The sequence below is a fragment of the Perognathus longimembris genome, chromosome 9 (assembly GCF_023159225.1).
Source record: "Perognathus longimembris pacificus isolate PPM17 chromosome 9, ASM2315922v1, whole genome shotgun sequence".
Classification (NCBI taxonomy): Eukaryota; Metazoa; Chordata; class Mammalia; order Rodentia; family Heteromyidae; genus Perognathus; species Perognathus longimembris.
In genome coordinates this window covers 71,531,588-71,545,134 of record NC_063169.1, presented here as the reverse complement: position 1 = coordinate 71,545,134, position 13,547 = coordinate 71,531,588, and the positions used below count along the sequence as shown (strand labels likewise).

General features: G+C 63.7%; 1 protein-coding gene across 1 annotated transcript in view; it reads right to left on the bottom strand.

Annotated features, from left to right (window-relative positions):
* Window positions 1-10,920, bottom strand: part of LOC125357612 (ribosomal protein S6 kinase alpha-2) — a 132,331-nt gene extending 121,411 nt beyond the window's left edge. The window contains exon 1 of the mRNA XM_048354565.1: window positions 10,708-10,920. Within this exon, the coding sequence (XP_048210522.1) occupies window positions 10,708-10,806 (99 nt within the window). The 5' untranslated portion in view covers window positions 10,807-10,920. The remainder of the gene's footprint in view (window positions 1-10,707) is intronic.
* Window positions 10,921-13,547: the final 2,627 nt, after the last annotated feature.

Genomic DNA, 13,547 nt, shown 5'->3' with positions numbered 1-13,547 from the left:
GCTTCTCCCATCCCCGCTCTGCCCCTGACGTCGCAGCGGCGGGGGTCTCCCCGGGTCAGCCCTGCCCCGCCGCCCTCTGCGAGGACACTGCCCGAGGCCCACCTCAGGTCCCCGACCCTCGCCCACGGCGTCCGGGGGCACCCGTGCTCCCCTGGGGCCTGTCACCGGCCGTCGGCACTTACAGGACGGCAGCTGGGACTGGAACACTCCGGGAAGGGCGGGAACCGGAGGTGGGCAGGGGGGCTGCCACCGCGCCGGCCGGAGGGGCCTGGCAGCGGGGACCCCAGCCGGGAACGCTGGCATTGTTCACGAGCGCTCTGCATGGAACGCCGCTCTAATCAATTCACGCTGCATCCCGGCCGGGTCACCTGGGCGGGAAGCCAGCCTGTGCGCTCCCTGGGGACACGGCGCCCTCGGAGCGGCTTCCGTGCTGAGGGGGCTGCGAGCGCACAGTGTGCGGGCAGAGACGGCAAAGGGAAAAGGGGAGGCCCGGGGGGGGGGAGCACAGGGCGTGACAGGTACGGTAAGATCCTCTAGAAGACGCGGGCATGCAGCTTCCCGCGGCTCCCTATCACAGGGACCTGGGTGCAGGGCGGCACACGTGTTCTGGTCCTGCGGGAATGAGGCGCTGACCGCCTGGAACTCACGAAGCAGAGCCCTCCTGCCTAAAAAGTGAAGTCGGGATGCAGACGCTGAATGGGAAGCCAAGGGGGAGAAGGCTCTAGAATGAGAGAGCCAATGCCTTCAGTCCTCCCCACCCCCCCACCCCATTCCACCCTAGGCAATCCTCTGATCTGCCAAACCCCCTTAGGGAAGCTGTGGATTCTAGAAGCAGATTGAGGATGGAGGAGGCGGTGAGGATGAGGAGGTGGTGAGGATGGAGGAGGCAGTGAGGATGGAGGATGGAGGAGGTGGTGAGGATGGAAGAGGCGGTGAGGATGAGGAGGCGGTGAGGATGGAGGAGGAGGTGAGGATGAGGAGGCGGTGAGGATGAGGAGGCGGTGAGGAGGAGGAGGCGGTGAGGATGAGGAGGCGGTGAGGATGGAGGAGGTTAGGATGGAGGAGGCGGTGAGGATGAGGAGGCGGTGAGGATGGAGGAGGAGGTGAGGATGAGGAGGCGGTGAGGATGAGGAGGCGGTGAGGAGGAGGAGGCGGTGAGGATGAGGAGGAGGTGAGGATGAGGAGGCGGTGAGGATGAGGAGGCGGTGAGGATGGAGGAGGCGGTGAGGATGAGGAGGAGGTGAGGATGAGGAGGCGGTGAGGATGAGGAGGCGGCGTGGATGGAGGATGGAGGAGGCGGTGAGGATGGAGGAGACGGTGAGGATGGAGGAGGCGGCGTGGATGGAGGATGGAGGAGGCGGTGAGGATGGAGGAGACGGTGAGGATGGAGGAGGCGGCGTGGATGGAGGATGGAGGAGGCGGTGAGGATGGAGGAGACGGTGAGGATGGAGGAGGCGGCGTGGATGGAGGATGGAGGATGTTCTGTGGATAGCGGGTTAGGTAGGCACCACGGATGCGGATGGAGGAGGCGGTGAGGATGGAGGAGACGGTGAGGATGGAGGAGGCGGCGTGGATGGAGGATGGAGGAGGCGGTGAGGATGGAGGAGACGGTGAGGATGGAGGAGGCGGCGTGGATGGAGGATGGAGATGTTCTGTGGATAGCGGGTTAGGTAGGCACCACGGATGGCGGATGGAGGAGGCGGTGAGGATGGAGGAGACGGTGAGAATGGAGGAGGCGGCGTGGATGGAGGATGGAGGAGGCGGTGAGGATGGAGGAGACGGTGAGGATGGAGGAGGCAGCGTGGATGGAGGATGGAGGAGGCGGAGAGGATGGAGGAGACGGTGAGGATGGAGGAGGCGGCGTGGATGGAGGATGGAGGATGTTCTGTGGATGGTGGGTTAGGTAGGTACCATGGATGGTGGATGGAGGAGGTGGTGAGGATGAGGAGGTGGTGAGGATGAGGAGGTGGTGAGGATGGAGGAGGCGGTGAGGATGAGGAGGCGGTGTGGATGAGGAGGCGGTGAGGATGGAGGATGGAGGAGGCGGTGAGGATGGAGGAGGACGGTGAGGATGGAGGAGGCGGCGTGGATGGAGGATGGAGGAGGCGGTGAGGATGGAGGAGACGGTGAGGATGGAGGAGGCGGTGAGGATGAGGAGGCGGTGAGGATGGAGGAGGCGGTGAGGATGAGGAGGCGGTGAGGAGGAGGAGGCGGTGAGGATGGAGGAGGCGGCGTGGATGGAGGATGGAGGAGGCGGTGAGGATGGAGGAGACGGTGAGGATGGAGGAGGCGGTGTGGATGGAGGATGGAGGATGTTCTGTGGATGGCGGGTTAGGTAGGCACCACGGATGGCGGATGGAGGAGGCGCTGTCGGTGCAGGAATGGAGGGGGTGCTGTGTGAGGAGGCGGCACTCTGTCTGCGTGGATGGAAGTGGGCGCTCTGGCCTCCGGGAGAGCCCAGTGTGTGCACACAGATACAAAGAGCTCCCACGCGGCCGTGTGCTCACTCTGCGAGGCGGCTCCCATGACGGTGTTTGTCAATGGCCGCCCACGCACGCCGGTTGCCGTGCATGCCCCTGCAGGGTCTCCTGCATGGGTGCCGTGCCCCTGTGCGTGGACCAGGCGAACAGGAGCCTGGGGTCAGGATCACGTGACCGTCTGACCACAGCCCCCCTCGTCTGCTTCGCCGCCCTGAAGGCGAGCGACGCATCCACAGGCCTGGCCCGCGCCCTCGGCAGGTGCCCCGGGCACGGACGACCTGACCAAAGGGAGGACGGCGGGGGGGGGGGGCCGAGGCGGACCTGGGCCCGCTCAGCTCACAGCCATCCGCCCGCCCCCCGTCCTTCCCGACCCCACCCCTGCTGCCCTCCCGCGCCGAGCGCGGCTCAGGGGGGGCATCCTCGCAGGTGCTAGAGACAGACGCCAGCCAGGGGCCATCTCGTGCAAGCGGTCGGCAGGGCGGCATGGCAGGAGGAGGCGGAGACTGGGCGGCCTGGGGGGTGAGCTGGGCTGGAGGGCAGGAGCGCCCCGCGGAGAGAGGCTCTGTGCCCCGGGCTGGGGGGGAGGCGCAAAGGCAGGAACCCAGGTGCCCCCCCCCCGCCCAGTTCCCATGACTCCAACCCACCTCCGGCAGCGGCGGCTCGTGAGCTCCCCCAGCGGGGTGCAGAGGTGCACTCTCCTCCCCCCCCCCCCCGCCCCGAGTCCCACAGGGCGCTGTGCCTCACCCCTGCAGGGCGAGCTCTGCGAGAGCCCCGCGTGTCTGGGGTCTGCGCGGCCCGGGAGGCCTCTTGTGGCTTCCGGGGTGCTCTGGGGTGGGAGGTCGGGGTACGAGCGCTGCGGCGGGGGCGCTCCACCCCGCACCGCGCGGTAAGCAGACGGCACGCGCCGCGGAAATCCAGGCGCCGAGGTGTTCCAAAAGCCAGCGTCCCGTCGGGCTTTTCTCCTCCGTGTCCCAAGGCACCGGTCACCACGTTAGCAGGCGTGGCCCTCTGGGGCGCCCGGCCGCTGTGGGGACCCGCCTTTCCGTTTCCAGACTGCGGGAGCGGCCCTGGCTCCCCGGCCCCGCGCCCCCCCCCCCCCCCCGCGGCCTCGGGCCCCTGGCTGCTGCGCGCCCTCTCGTGCCTTTCCGCGCTCAGGGTGGCACTGCCCGCACGATGCTGGGGGGGGGGGGGGCGGGCGCGTTGGGCCCGGGCCCCAAGTGCTCGAGCAGGCCGCGAAACGCGTCCACCCCAAAGGAAGCCTCTCAGAGCGGAGTCTCGCCGCCCGCCCGCCCGCCCTCGCGGGCACCCCACTGGCTGGTGGCCCCATGACGGGAGCAGCGGCGAGACCTCCGCACAGCGGCTGCCCTGAGGCTGGGGGGGTGCGACTGCCGTGCCGGCGCTCCGCGCTGGGCCTGGGCTCCCACGAGGCCACCGCGGTGCGGGCCCCGGGGGGGGGGGGCATGGCGTCCAGCTAGCCGGGCCCACCGGGGCCCCGGTGGGCGGGAGACACAACTCGTGACACCGCCACTCGCCAACACACACTGGAATCCTACTGACTCCACGGAGGAGAAACACGGCAGGGAAGAGAATCAATCCTTCTCGCCTAGAAGCTCGATCCCTTCGGCCGGCTCCGCACCCCCGTCGCAGGCGGCCGTCGTGGACGAGACCACGGCCCTCCCCTCCCCTCCCCTCCCCTCCCCATCCCAGGCAGCCATCCCGGGAGAGACCACGGCCCTCCCCTCCCCTCCCCTCCCCTCCCATCCAGGCAGCCATCCCGGGAGAGACCACGGCCCATCCCTCCCCTCCCCTCCCCTCCCCATCCCAGGCAGCCATCCCGGGAGAGACCACGGCCCATCCCTCCCCTCCCCCCCTCCCCTCCCCATCCCAGGCAGCCATCCCGGGAGAGACCACGGCACACCCCTCCCCTCCCCTCCATCAGCACAGCTCCTCTCCGCAGCGGGGGCGGCGGGGGCTCAGGAAGGACTCCGTGGTCTGGCGGATGGCGGGAGCTCCAGGAGAGGGCGAGGCAGCCGGGGGGCTCGGGGCAGCTGGGGGGGGAGGCCGGGACCGGCCTGCTCCACGGTCACTGCCGAGCCCAGGGACCTTGAGAAGCTCGGCTGAGGAAGAAGCCGAGCTGCGGGGTGGGGGGGGGGGGGGAGGCGCAGAGCTCGACCTGCGGCCGTGAACGACGCAAGTGACCCCTGAAGAACAGGTGCGCACCCCCCCGCAGGCTGGGTCCCAGGCGTGTGGTTACTGAGCCCTCCGCCTCCGTGCCACCAAGTGCAGGTTCCTCGCGCCTAATCACAGCCAGGCCAGCAGTCCGGGGCCCCGGCGAGGCCGTGGCGGGAATGGCTTCGTGCCGCCGGAAGCAGCCGGGAGCAACCCTGCTTCATAGCGAAGGCATCTGCATCTGACCCAGACGCGAGACGCGATCACACGGCGCGGACCCGGCTATCTGCTGGTGGTTTCTCTGTCTCTGAGTTCAACTTAATAGCTTTTACAAGTACAAACCTACGAGCAGACAGAACCGCTGCGAACAAAGGCAAGAGAACATGGCCGGGTCTCGCCAGGAGGCAGAAGCGGATCGCTCTGGAGAATGCGCCTAGCCTTAGACTAGCGAGCGCAGTCAGCAGGCACGGAGCCCAGCAGCAGAAGATGCAGAGTATTTCTGGTGGCGAATCCCACATCATCTGAAGCAAACTCCTGCCGCCTCCCCGCCCCCCATCCACCGGCAGCACCCCCAAGGCAGAAAGAATGCACGCAGCCAGGCTCCCTGGCCTTCAGGCTGTGCCCACAAACCTCGCTCCCCCGCCTCCCCTGCAGCCAGGGGCCCCGGCAGCCACCGCGGCGTTGGGTCCTCAGTGTCCCCGTGCCCCTCACCCACGCAGCCGATTCGCCCCCGTGTGCCCCAACAGTGGAGCCCGTGGGAGCCCACAAGTCAGGTATGTGCAGAGGTGTCCCAGGTCCGGTTTAGCCATCTCTCTCGTCATGCTTCCTCCAAGCGCACGACAATCGTCGCCGCACGCTGCCCGGGCCGGGGGGGGGGGGGGGGGGGGGGAGGGGAGGCAGCAAGCGAGGGGCCTGCGGGAAGGACACCACCCAGGCCGAGAGAGAAAAAGGGGCACGATCTCCACCATTGGGGTTGCCTTTTCACCTATTTTTGAATAAGCAAACTGTTGTGGGGAGTTCCTCAGATGTAGGGCAGGAAAGCAGGCGCTGGCACTGCCAAGAGAAGGCAAACCACAGGCACAGTGACCTCACGAAAGCAGTCAGTTCCGCGCGCATTGCAACAGAAATCGAAGAAGGGACAAAGGAGCAGACCCCGTTCTCACCAACGCGAACCATTATTTGTGGCCCTCTCTGATTCCCCCCTTTGGTTATCAGAAAGCACAAAGAAGTGACAGGAATTTTTTTGGGCGCGCTTAAATTTTTTAAATTAGAAATTATCCTTCCGGGAAGAACCCAAGATCTAGAAAGGAAGGCTTATCTATCACACACCAAGAGTGAGAGTCTTTCTTCCTAACTGTGCTGGGGAGATACAGCCCCCCGATATTTGTCCCCAGTCCCTTCCTTAACACTGACATTAGTAGGCTGCCATGCTTTCCTTCAGAAGGGACAAGCCGCTAAGGTCTAGTTGTGTGTGAGCGCAGACAGCTTTTGGTGACCTGCGACCACGGGAAATTGAAATAAATGGGCAAACGATCTAAACGAGACCACTTAAACCACCTACACGTAAGGATGGCAAGCCTTTCACAGCCGCTGCTGGACGTCAAGTTCTCCAGGGCAGGGCTCCCACTTGCACGGCTAGGTCGCTTCGCACAGCACAGGTGGTACACGCTACGCTCTCTTAAAGTCTGTATTTATTTACTTACTGTGATTATAAAGGTGCTGTACCGAGGGGCACGGTTATATGCCAGCTAATGAGTGCGTTTCTTTTTGGACAGTGTCATCCCTTCCCTCACTCTTCAGCCACATATTTTTTGAGCGTTTGAACAAAAGCGCAAATAAACTAAGGGAAACGTTTTCTTCCTCCTTCACCAACGACTATCTTCTAGTGGAAATGTGCGTGCCTGGGGAGTCCTCGGCATGACAGATCTCCAAAGAGAGCCCTGTGCTTCGGGTAACGTCCCCAAATCAAGCGGCAGGGCACAGCCACCCCGGCGGCAGCTGAGCTCTCCCTTCCCTTGGAGTGACTAAGAGCCCGTCTCCACTAGGAAGGCGATGCCGCCTCTGCAGAGCGCGCACCCCGGGCCTCCGGGCCGGAGCGGCACCCGGGAAGCCGCAGCGGAGTGCGCTCGTTCTCGGAACGGAGCTCGTCTCGGGCACCGAAGGCCGCCTCGGCTCAGGGTGCGGAGACCCTTGCCGGCCATGTTTCCATGGATCCGTACAGCGGGCCCGCGGGGCAGACGTGCTCCATAAGGGAAGGGAATACGCCGCCCCGGCCGGGGCACAGTCCCCGCGGCCTGTCCTGGGGACAGCTGGCGATGTCCTTGGCCTGCAGAGGGCACGGGGGCTGTTACCAAGCCACGAGGTCACCCCCGAGCCACCCGACCTGTGGCAGGCCCAGGTGGACACACCACCAGCAGACACCTAACAAGAAAACCCAGGAAAACAGTTCATCCGCATCGGCGACTACCAATCACCCCACCTCTACACAGGCTGGCCATTAGCCCCGTAACCAGGGCCCTAATGGGAGACGGAAATCTTAGTGAAGAGCACGTGATCAAATTAAACAAGAAACTCTAACGTCCAGAAAAAGGTTCCCAAGGGGAAAAAAAGTTTAGGTTATGGGACACATCCCCAAATTCCCAACAGGATAATTCTCCTTTTAAACATTACAACAGCCCCACTCATGCCTCACAAAATACTCAGTAAACTCTGACCACCACACAACCAGAGCACCTTTGGTTGTCACAGACAGTACTGACCCTGCCATGAAGAACACCTCCTAGGACTTTGAAGAAAGACGTGTAGGCCTCCTGGGGCCTCCTCTTCTTCATCCACGCATTGGAGCCCTGAACCAGGCAACGGTCCTCGGCTCTGGGCTGTGGTTTAGGCCCCCGATAAGGAACCCTGCTACCCGAGCTTTGTCAAGGGCTCCGGCAGGGACTGACCCAGACCTCCTAGGGCAGGGGTGTGAATGCTACACAGAGTTCCCAGCTTCCCTTGCGATACCTCAAACTACACTGAGCAGAGCAAATCAGCTGGCCCTGACTCGGCTTATTTCGGTGAACTTCACTTTAAGCTGCAATTCATGAACGGTTTCCAAGTGTGACTAAGTAGCCTTGACCTTCATGGCACCAGGCTTATCAAACGTGGGGTTCCAGAAGTGAAACAGAATTGAGATTCTCCTGGAGGTCTTTTAAACGAGGATGCTACTCTTACCTTTCTGTGTACGTCATTAGATTCCGAGTTGTGAAAACATTTTTTTCACTCTCCGTATATTTAAAGAAAATTGTCACAGAAAGAATTAAAAATGTTCCGTTTTGTACATTGAGTTCTTTCTCCTTTGTCCCAACAGAAGAAATACATATCTGAGCTGTACTTTATGCTCCACTTGTCAGCCTCCAACTGTTGGCCTCCATGGCTAAGTGTTACATGTTTGATGTCACCATCAAACATGTCCCATAACCTGCTGGATAGGCAGATTCTCTTGGGGGAGAATGTGGAAAGGTAGCTGGGAGCATATATGGAAATTTCTAGATAGAATTAGAGCTCACCATTGAATAGATTCCCCAGTAAGTAGACTGCCCTGAGGCTCAGCTTCTGTTTCAGGGATTATTTTGGATCTGCAATGCCCAGAAATAGCCCTGACCTATGGCAGATACTCAACAAACACTTAATTTCTCGACAAAGGTCTTAATATCCCACAATACGTTCCTCCGTGCAAATAGTGGAAGGAACATGGTCACAAGTATCAAATGAAGAAACTAGTGTCTGCATTTGGTTAAAGAAAGGGTAGACTGGGAATGTGGCTTAGTAGTAAGAGTGCTTGCCTACCATGCATGAAGCCCTGGGTTCGATTCCTCAGCACCATGAACAGAAAAAGCCGGAAGTGGTTCTGTGGCTCAAGAGGTACAGCGCTAGCCTTGGGCAAAAGAAGGTCGGGGACAGTGCTCAAGCCCTGAGTTCGAGCCCCAGGACTGGCAAAAGGGGGGGGCATTGCATTAGCACAGCCCCCTTCCTTGTCCCTTCCTCTGCCCCCGGGACGGGAGCTGACACTCAGGGGAACCCTGTGGATACTTGCTCAAAGGGTCTATTTCTTTCTAGCCACTTTGACCACTGGCATACCTCAGGATGACTTAGGCTTGTTTTCCACAAATTTTATTTTCACACTTAAAAAGTCTTCGACTCCCACCCCCACTGTCCTTCCTACAGGCCAGTTCTCCTGGCTGGGCCCCGGTTTCCGACTCCGAGGTCCGGCAGCAGCGCCTGCAGACCGCTCACACAGGGTCCCCTGGGCAGAAACCGCACTCACCTACAGCAGGTGCTCAACAAACAATTTCTCAACAACAATCTCAGCAAGGACCCTAACAGATGGGATGTGAGCTGCAGAATAAACTTAGCACTGCAATAAAATAGGAAATAAAAGCAACTTGAACCAAGGCCAATACTGTTTTAGGTTCCGGTTCTGGTCAACTTTAGATTTCTACGGTGCATAAGTCCTAGAAAAATGAACTTTTACTTCGTTTCTTCCAGTGTTGGGTTTAAAGCAAGCTCTCCTTCATTGCGTGTGAACAGTTCAGTTGCCTTGTTTCTGTTGTTGTTGTTTTGGTCTTTTTTAGCTGCTTTGCCTCCCCAGAGCTGAGGACAGAACTCACTTGCACTTGCCAGGCAAGTGCTCCTCCGCAGAGCTAAATCCTCAACCCCCGTACACAGTTTAATTCGTCCCAAACCAGTGTTTGTGCTCCCTGAGACCCACCTAGCACATTCAATTCCGAGCTCATGACACCCGAACAGAAACTTCTCAGCAGGGCATTCCCAGTGCTTTTGTGACTTCCTGGGCCTTACTTACCAAACTCTTGACCTTTCCAGAACACTTTGCCTGTGCCTAATATCATGGCAGCTGGGATTGAGAAATCCAGAATCCTGTGACATGGTTCCAAACCAACAAGAACCCGGACTCTGCTGGGGCCAGCCCTGAGGCAGGGGCGAGGCCAGGGAAGATGACACCCGGTGGCGGTGGCGGGGACCCTCTGCCCCCCCACCGTCCCTTCTTTCCAGTTCCCCAACCAGGGTTCAACTACGCGTTTATTCGCTGGGGTGAAGAGAACCGGGTTTGTTGTAGAAATAAAAAGCAGCTGTCAAAGGGCTGCAGCGCACTGCACGCCCTGGACCGCGGGGGTGACCAGGGGCCCCGCGGAGGAGACAGGGGCCCCGCGGGGGTGACCAGGGGCCCCGCGGAGGAGACAGGGGCCCCGCGGGGGTGACCGGGGGCCCCGCGGAGGTGACCGGGGTCCCCGCGGGGGTGACCGGGGGCCCCGCGGAGGTGACCAGGGGCCCCGCGGGGGTGACCGGGGGCCCCGCGGAGGTGACCAGGGGCCCGGGAGAACACCTGACTTTTTTCAGCATCCTCTGGCTTTCAGGACAAATCTGTATGGAAGCTGAGGCTGCGGGGGTCCCGCAGCGGGCACCCCCACCGCCAGCAGTGCCCGGTGCCTCTGCCTCCTTCCCTCCCCCCCCCCCCCCCCCGCCTCTGGTCAGTTCTACTGACCGTCCACCTCGCCCGCCGTGGCGCTTGCCTCTTGGGCGGGGCTCAAAGAGGCCGGATCGCAGCCGAGGCGGGGGGGAGCCTCCCCCAGGGCCGTCCTCGACGCCCCACTGAGCGGCCCAGGCCCCGAGCCGCACGGAGCACCCCTGTGGGGCGGACCCCCGAGTCCGGGGCGGACCTCGTTCGAGGGGCGCCCGGCACGAAGGCTGGGCGCGGTTCGGTGCCCTTGCGGACCCACAGCCCGTGGGGTCAGGATGAAGTCCCGGCGGCGCCGCTCGCAAGCCGGGCTTGAGGGGACGGGACCAGCTCGCGCTAACTTCGGGCCCCGCACCCCAGGCGGGGTGACCACGGGCGGGACACCCAGGACGGAGCGGACACGCCGGGCCACACCTTCCCGCGGCGGGGTGGGGCCGCGCGCCCCGGCCCCCGCGCGCCCCGGCCCCCGCGCGCCCCGGCCCCGCGCGCCCCGGCCCCGCGCGCCCCGGCCACCCCCCCCCGCCCCGGAGCGGCCTTTACCTCGAGCCGACCCAGGCTGGAGCTCTTGGAGCGCGACTTCCTGCGCAGGTAGACGGAAAAGAACCTGCGCACCGTGAACTTCTTCATGCCCAGGTCCATCGCCCCGCGCCCAGCCGCGAGGAGCCGCGAGGCCGGCGGACGCGCATCCCTGGCTCATCCCAGGCGCGAGGTCCGCGGCGCGGGCGGGCGGGCGCGGCGGCCCCGGGCGCGGACGCGGGCTGCGGGCACAAAGGGCAGGCCGCGCCGGCCACCGGCCGGGCCCAGGAGCCGAGTCTCGCGGCGCCGCCTCCCCCCCGCCCGAGTACCGGCGACGGGCCGCCCGCCCCGCCCCCGCCCCGCCCCCCTCCGCCCTCGCCAATCGACGCCGGCCCCTGCGGCACGCCCACCTCCGCGCCCTCCAATCAGCACCGGCGGCCCTCTCTCCCCCGCGAGCACTCTCCGGTTAGCCCCGCCCCGTCCCCGCCCCTCCGCCTTCGCCAGTCATCGTCCTCCGCCCCGCCCCCCGGCGCTCCGCCCCCGTCACTGCCTCCAATCAGCGCCCGCCGTCCTCCGCCCGGGGCTCGCCTCTCCTACTCCACGCTCCCTCCGCGTAGCTCCCGCTGGCCCCTCCCTCCGTGACCGCGCCCACTTCCCCGCCCCCTGCCGCCGCAGCCAATCAGCACGGGCGCCGGCCACGCGCCGGAGGAGCGGTCCCGGCACCGCTCACGGCTCTCGGCGCCGCGCCGCGGGTGCGGGCCCCGGCCGGCGGGCGTCCGTCCTGCTCCGGCCTCGCCGAGCCTTTCCGGTTCCAGGATGTCACGTTTCTTTCGTGAAGACCTCTTGTCACCTCGCCTTGCAAACAGACCTTCCGTGGCCACCGAGCAGGCGCGGTGGGAACCTCCCCTGCCGAGCCCAGCTCCCAGCCTCCCTAGCCGGCCCGGGACTGGCAGGGCCCGGCGCGCCCGCCCACCCCGCCCCATCAGGGCCCGGCGCGCCCGCACACCCCGCCCCATCGGGGCCCGGCGCGCCCGCACACCCCGCCCCATCAGGGCCCGGCGCGCCCGCCCACCTGGGCCCATCAGAGCCCCGCGCGCCCGCCCACCTGGGCCCATCAGAGCCCCGCGCGCCCCGGCCACCCCGCTCCATCAGGGACCGGCGCGCCCGGCCATCCCGCTCCATCAGGGACCGGCGCGCCCGGCCATCCCGCCCCAACAGGGCCCCGAGCGCCCGCCCACCCCGCTCCATCAGGGCCCGGCGCGCCCGCCCACCCGGGCCCATCAGAGTCCCGCGCGCCCGCCCACCCCCGCCCCGTCAGGGCCCGGAGCGCCCGGCCACCCCCGCTCCATCAGGGCCCGGCGCGCCCGCCCACCCGGGCCCATCAGAGCCCCGCGCGCCCGCCCACCCGGGTCCATCAGGGCCCGGCGCGCCCGCCCACCCCGCTCCATCAGGGCCCGGCGCGCCCGCCCACCCCGCTCCATCAGGGACCGGCGCGCCCGGCCACCCCGCTCCATCAGGGACCGGCGCGCCCGGCCATCCCGCCCCAACAGGGCCCCGCGCGCCCGCCCACCCCGCTCCATCAGGGCCCCGCGCGCCCGCCCACCCCGCTCCATCAGGGCCCGGCGCGCCCGCCCACCCCTCTCCATCAGGGCCCGGCGCGCCCGCCCACCCCCGCGGTCGGCCCCCCTCTGTCGGCGGGGTGTGACACGGACGCCTCACATGGTCGGGGACGCGCGGCTGCAAAGCCTGTTTCCAGCCGCGGAACAAAGGCTTGCATCCGCTCGGTGACCCGGGTCTCCATTTATAGAACATTATCCAAACAGATGACTCCTCAGGACCCCAACAGAGAGCGTCCTGAGACAGGGTGACCTGGGCCCCAGGCCCGCCCAGGCCCAGGGCGGGCCGCGGGACTGTACGGGTTTACCTTTCAGGGGAACGCTTTTCTTTTCTGAGAATCACCAGAGGATTGCAAACAGTCCCCGACAGATGGGTGCGCTCGTGGCTCTGGACAATCTGGTCCTTTTCCTTTTGTGCAATACCTACAGATGGAGTTTATGTTTAAAAGCGGGGAGAACAAAGCTCATTGTGTTTTACCACCTCCATCTGGGGGTGGGGGGAAACAACCCAGAAACATTTTGAGGCATTTAGTTAGAAGTGTTGCTCTTTTGCAGTGCAAATAGCAAAAATTGCACTTGTCCTTTATTCTCTCCGCTGAATCAAATGTTACGTCAACACATGCAGTAAGCTACATCTTGTCTCCGCACCCCTAGGTAAGGACTTGAGAGCTCATGCTGTGTTCTGGTTGAGGGAGGAGAGGTCGGGTGCACCCTGGGCTTCCGGAAGGCCCGCCTTTTAATGAGGACACCGGGCTCTGAGGTGGACAGCAAGAGTCTAATGTCAGGACTTGCACGTCCTCTCTTGGTGGACTTGGGCACCCTGGGTTGCCTGCTCTCACATGAAACCACGAACGAAGCCCACCATGACTCTCCCTCCCAGAGACTGTGAGGCTTGTGGAGAGCTGCAGCTGCCGTGGGACCAGGAGCCCAGCTGTCACGACAGGAGTGCCATAGAGGAGCCCCGAAAAAGGTGGGGTCAGTTATGACCCCAAAGGTCAGAGCTGTGGAGTCAGATGTGGAATGCAAAAGGATCAAATCTAATACATTTAGAAATAAAAGCAGAAATGCATGTATGATAGACGAAGAGACTATGAAAATCACAAAGCAAATACAAAATGAAGGAAATAGTTCTGGCAATGAGAGATTGTAGTAATTGACAGCAACAAGGTGCAGCTGACTGTAAGTGTTCTGTTTATTTAAGAGCATGTTAGGGGGCTGGGAGTATGGCCTAGTGGCAAGAGTGCTTGC